The sequence below is a fragment of the Coffea arabica genome, chromosome 2e (genome assembly GCF_036785885.1).
Source record: "Coffea arabica cultivar ET-39 chromosome 2e, Coffea Arabica ET-39 HiFi, whole genome shotgun sequence".
In the NCBI taxonomy this organism is placed as follows: Eukaryota; Viridiplantae; Streptophyta; class Magnoliopsida; order Gentianales; family Rubiaceae; genus Coffea; species Coffea arabica.
The window spans coordinates 37859421-37863922 of NC_092313.1; the positions used below are offsets into that span (position 1 = coordinate 37859421).

General features: G+C 35.5%; 1 protein-coding gene across 1 annotated transcript; it reads left to right on the forward strand.

The window, feature by feature from the left end:
* Nucleotides 1-1477: 1477 nt before the first annotated feature.
* Nucleotides 1478-4245, forward strand: LOC113729045 (F-box/FBD/LRR-repeat protein At3g26920-like). Its single transcript, XM_072077632.1, has 4 exons — nt 1478-1794; nt 1892-3083; nt 3313-3379; nt 3796-4245. Exons 2-4 carry the CDS (start codon nt 2643-2645, stop codon nt 4041-4043), a joined length of 756 nt encoding a protein of 251 aa, XP_071933733.1. The 5' UTR covers nt 1478-1794; nt 1892-2642; the 3' UTR covers nt 4044-4245.
* Nucleotides 4246-4502: the final 257 nt, after the last annotated feature.

Genomic DNA, 4502 nt, shown 5'->3' on the forward strand with positions numbered 1-4502 from the left:
GTTGCTAAAAGATGTCGGACGCTTGTGATGACAGTACCGGACGTCCGATAAACATTGCACAACTTCGGACGTCCGATAGGATCTTTCGAAGTCGACGAAACCATCGGACGCACAAAGAGCTTGCACCGGACGTCCGATACAATTGAAGAAAATTTCTCAAACTCACTGCCTGCTGTCGGATGCAAAAAACAGGAGTACCGGACGTCCGATACTCCAATGGCTAGTTGACTCTTCATCTACTTTCTATCCGTTGAAAGCATTAATGAAGCACTTTCTTGGTCCTATATAAATAGTGGTTGGTCAGATACATCAAATAACTTTTGCACACTGAAGATACAAAAGATCTACAGTGATTTTAGTGAGAAAATACTCTTCAAAGAAGATTTGTAGTCTTAGTGGTGTGAGGTTCATTGTAAGCTTTTCATTTGTGAGTGAATACTTCATGAGTGTAGCTCTGTGAGGGTTGTCCTGAGCGTTAGTAAAATTTCCTGGCTTGACCGAGTGGTGTTCGGGGCAAGAAGGAGGTGAACCTTCCTTTATACGCAAGAGTGATTGTAATTTATCAACTTGAAGAAGCTTATTTGAATTAATTTACAAGCTCAAGAGGAGTTGGGTAGTTAATTGGTTTGCAATTCTTTCCTTTCTATTTACTTATTGTTACGTTTATGATCTGTATATTGTTTATCTCTTCCACTTGGTTATCTTCGATCCTTACATTTAGTATCCTTGATGGTTTTTTCCCAAATTGCTATTAGAAAAAGTTACGTGATAGTCATATGTCCTGCCACTATTGTATAAAAAAATACCGAAAAAATATTAAATGCCATTATAATACTAAGTATTAAGTTTAAGGACTAATAATGTAATAAAAAAACCTAAGGACTAAATAACATCACATGAGTCATTTAAAAAAATAAAAGAACAAGAAAATGATATTTGTGTTCCGTCTCTCTCTCTCTCTCTCTCTCCGCTCCCCAAAAGAAAACTTAAGAACCGAACTTCAACAAAAATTCAAGTTGGGCTCCAAAAATTTGAGAAAACTTGGTAGATTCTAGTGATTTTCAAACAATCGTTTTCTTGTTCTTTTATTTTTAAATGACTCATGTGAAGTAATTTAGTCCTTAAGTTTTTTTTTTTAAATTATTAGTCCTCAAACTTAGTATTTAGTATCAGAATAGCATTTGACATTTTTTGGCTTTTTTTTTTATACAAAAATGGCCGGACATGTGACTATCACGTGACTCTTTCCAATAACAATTTGAGAAAAAATCGTCAAGGGTACTAAATGTGCTCAAAAGTTGAAAGTTTGGATACTAGATTTGTTTTAACCCAAAGTTTGTGGACTAAAACGGCTCATGTGTCAAAGTTTGGGTACCAAAATTACATTTTTCTCTTTTCAAATACAGCGAAATCCAAGCATAGGTTTTTTTTTTTTTTTTTAAAACTGAGTTTTTCATATACAACACCCCAAATGACATCCTCTGTTTTTTAATGACCGATAGAGTAAATTTTTTTAAAAATAACCCAAAAATAGTTAATTCAAACGGATCATGAAATTTATTAGATTTTTCCACTCTTTTGTTTTCATTTTAAAATCTCTGTCAGGTGCGGAGGCTACCTCACTAGAGTCGATAGATGCTTCCTCTAGCTCAGAATTCTTCATTTCGAGTTCAAACTTAACCATCACAACTTCAAAGAACATCTATGACCTAGGGTTTTCATTTATAGAGAGCACACCTTATTTGGATTCTTCTGCATCAATAATGGGTGAAAGGTGTTTGCGAGATGGATTAGGTGATATTTCTCTCCTTTGTCCTTCCCCCAATTAATGGTTTCTTCTCGTTTCTCCTCTAGTATATTTTGTTTAATGTTTCTTTTCTGGGTTTTCTAGGTGATCCGACGACTCTTTGTGATTGTTTTTTTTTTTTTTTTGATTGTTTCATGCATGTTATTTAGGGAATTTGTTATGCAGAGTACTCAATTGCGGTAGTAATGTATATCCTTAACATTAACCTAAGGAAGCCCTTATCTGTTTGATACGCTTTTCTGAAATTAATATCCTTAACAGTTAGCTTTGATTAGATGGCTCAAATGGTTATCTTGATTATTGTGATAAAACTCGTGCCCACTAATTGAAGTTGTGCCTATTCCTCAAATGATGCAGGGTTATTGTTTTCTGTTTCAAAAGATGACATGCAAAATCTTTTTCTTTTGTTCTGGGATTTCTTATATCAATGTTTTCCCTTGAATTTATCAAGAGAGCTTGCTTATGGATATTGGCATACAAGTTCCAATAATGAAAATTTTTCTATTGCTGTTACAGTGTTTAGATTTTGAGAGGGGGAAAAGTGTTTACTTAGGTGGAATGACTAGGTCAAATGGATATTGAACTCGATCTGCTGGTAAAAGATCAAGCTACAAGCATAAGAAAGCCTTTGGTAAATTGGTGAATTCGGATGATAGGATTAGTAATTTGCTGAACTCGATACTCTGTTCCATTCTGTCTTTTCTTCCACCAAAAAAAGTTGTGGCAACCAGCATTTTATCAAGATGATGGAAGTTTCTGTGGACTGTGAGTCCCTAGTTCTCATTTTGAAGGTTTCAGTGTGTATTGTAGCCATAGTGAATGCTTCATTAAAAAGATGAAAGTTGTGAAGTTTGTTGACAGGGTTTTGCTTCTCAGTGATGTGCAATCACTACATAAGTTCTGTCTGAAGTGGGAATTTGACTGTGATATCTTCAACATGAATAGATGGGTCACCCCTGCAATTGCTTGTAATGTTCAAGTGCTTGATGTCTCTCTTTATTGTCCTGATGTATGGTATAAATTGCCTAGGAGCCTCTATACTTGGGAAACACTGGAACTTCTTGAATTATCCAATCATATTGTCATCAAAGTTCCAAACTTCGTCTGTCTTCCTAGGCTTGTTACCCTGAACCTTAATTTAGTTGAATTTGAATCCAATGATTCTGTTCAGAAGCTTATAGCTGGCTGTGCAGTATTAAAATCCTTACATATCAAAAGAGATGTTTGTCCTGATGTGGTTATTATTGCAATATTATCTCCTGTTCTAGAAAGACTATAACTACGATTTCATGCGGATTGTGTATAAAATCCTGATTTCCACTATAAGCTCGACATAAATGCCCCTGCCCATGAGTACCTGTATCTGGAAGATTTAGTGACTACAGACTTCATAGTTGGAAGCCTTACCTCCCGTAGTAGAAGCATATGTTGATGTTGTTTTATTCTTCACTCTCCCTAACTGCAATTGAGCTGTTAAACTACTTCAAGCACTTCATCATATGAAGATTCTGACAGTTTCATTTGAAGCCAGTAAGGTGAAGCTACTAGTTCTAATTCTCATTGAGCCTATAAGTAGTTATAATACCATATGGTGCACAAAGAATTTAAGTAAGGAAATTGAACAATTGTCTTGTATGCTTTAGTACTTAGTTGCATATCAGAGCTCAAATCCATGACAAGTTGAATGGTTTTTCTGTAGTCTCTTAACGGAGCGACTTACCCTTTGTCAACAAAGTTTGAGAGATTAACCTCATTGATGGTACCAGCTGGATGCTGTGGGTGGAAATTTCTGCCAGATTTGCTTGAGAGCTCCACTAACTTACATTTTTTTCGAACTTTTTAATGTCAGCTTATGGCCCTCTTATGTCGAGAGTGAAAGAGAATCATAGAATGTAAAAGGAGTAATTCTGTTAAGACTTTGATTGTATTTTTAGTGGAGAGTGTATTGAATAGTTGTTTTTGTTGTAATTAGCTTTAGGAATGTTGAGAAACACATAGTGGATGCTGGAGGGTTCCTAAGCAAGTTCCCAGTTGGTTGCTGTCAAGTCTCAGAGAAATTTTTATTCAAAATTTTACTGGCCTCAAAGATGAGCTTTCAACAGCAAGGTATCTTCTGAATCATGGAAGAGCCCTCAAAAGAATAAAGCTACATTCTGGTCTACCTCCGGATGACATCAAGGAAAAGTTCCGCTTAAGAGGATATCAATCTTCCCCAGAAAGTCATCTACATGTGTGATTGAATTTGCTTGAGATGGCTTCAATGATCGTGGCCGTTGAGCTTTTCCCATGGGTGATGTAATTAAGGCAGAATCAAGGTTTAATTTCTCGATGTTAAATGCATTTGAAGTTGGGTGCACAAATATGTTCTGCTGTGCTGGTTATTCATTAAAGGATACAATCTATGTGAATAAAGTATCTTGCTATCATTGTTTTGGCAATGAGGAATTTTGTTGGTCCTTTATGTTTGAACTTTCTATACGAACTCTTCTTTTGTGCTTTTCAACAAACATTGTTCATTTGGTGTTGTTTATGACATGATTGTACAAGCTTTGAACTTTGCATGGCAGTCTTGCTTCATTAGAGGCTAGTTGCATAGAGATTGCTTTTTAATTTGTACTTGGCAGAGTTCTTAGATATCATATTACTTGCAGTTTCAACGTTTGACAGCATTATTTCATGATTATGTCATTCATTT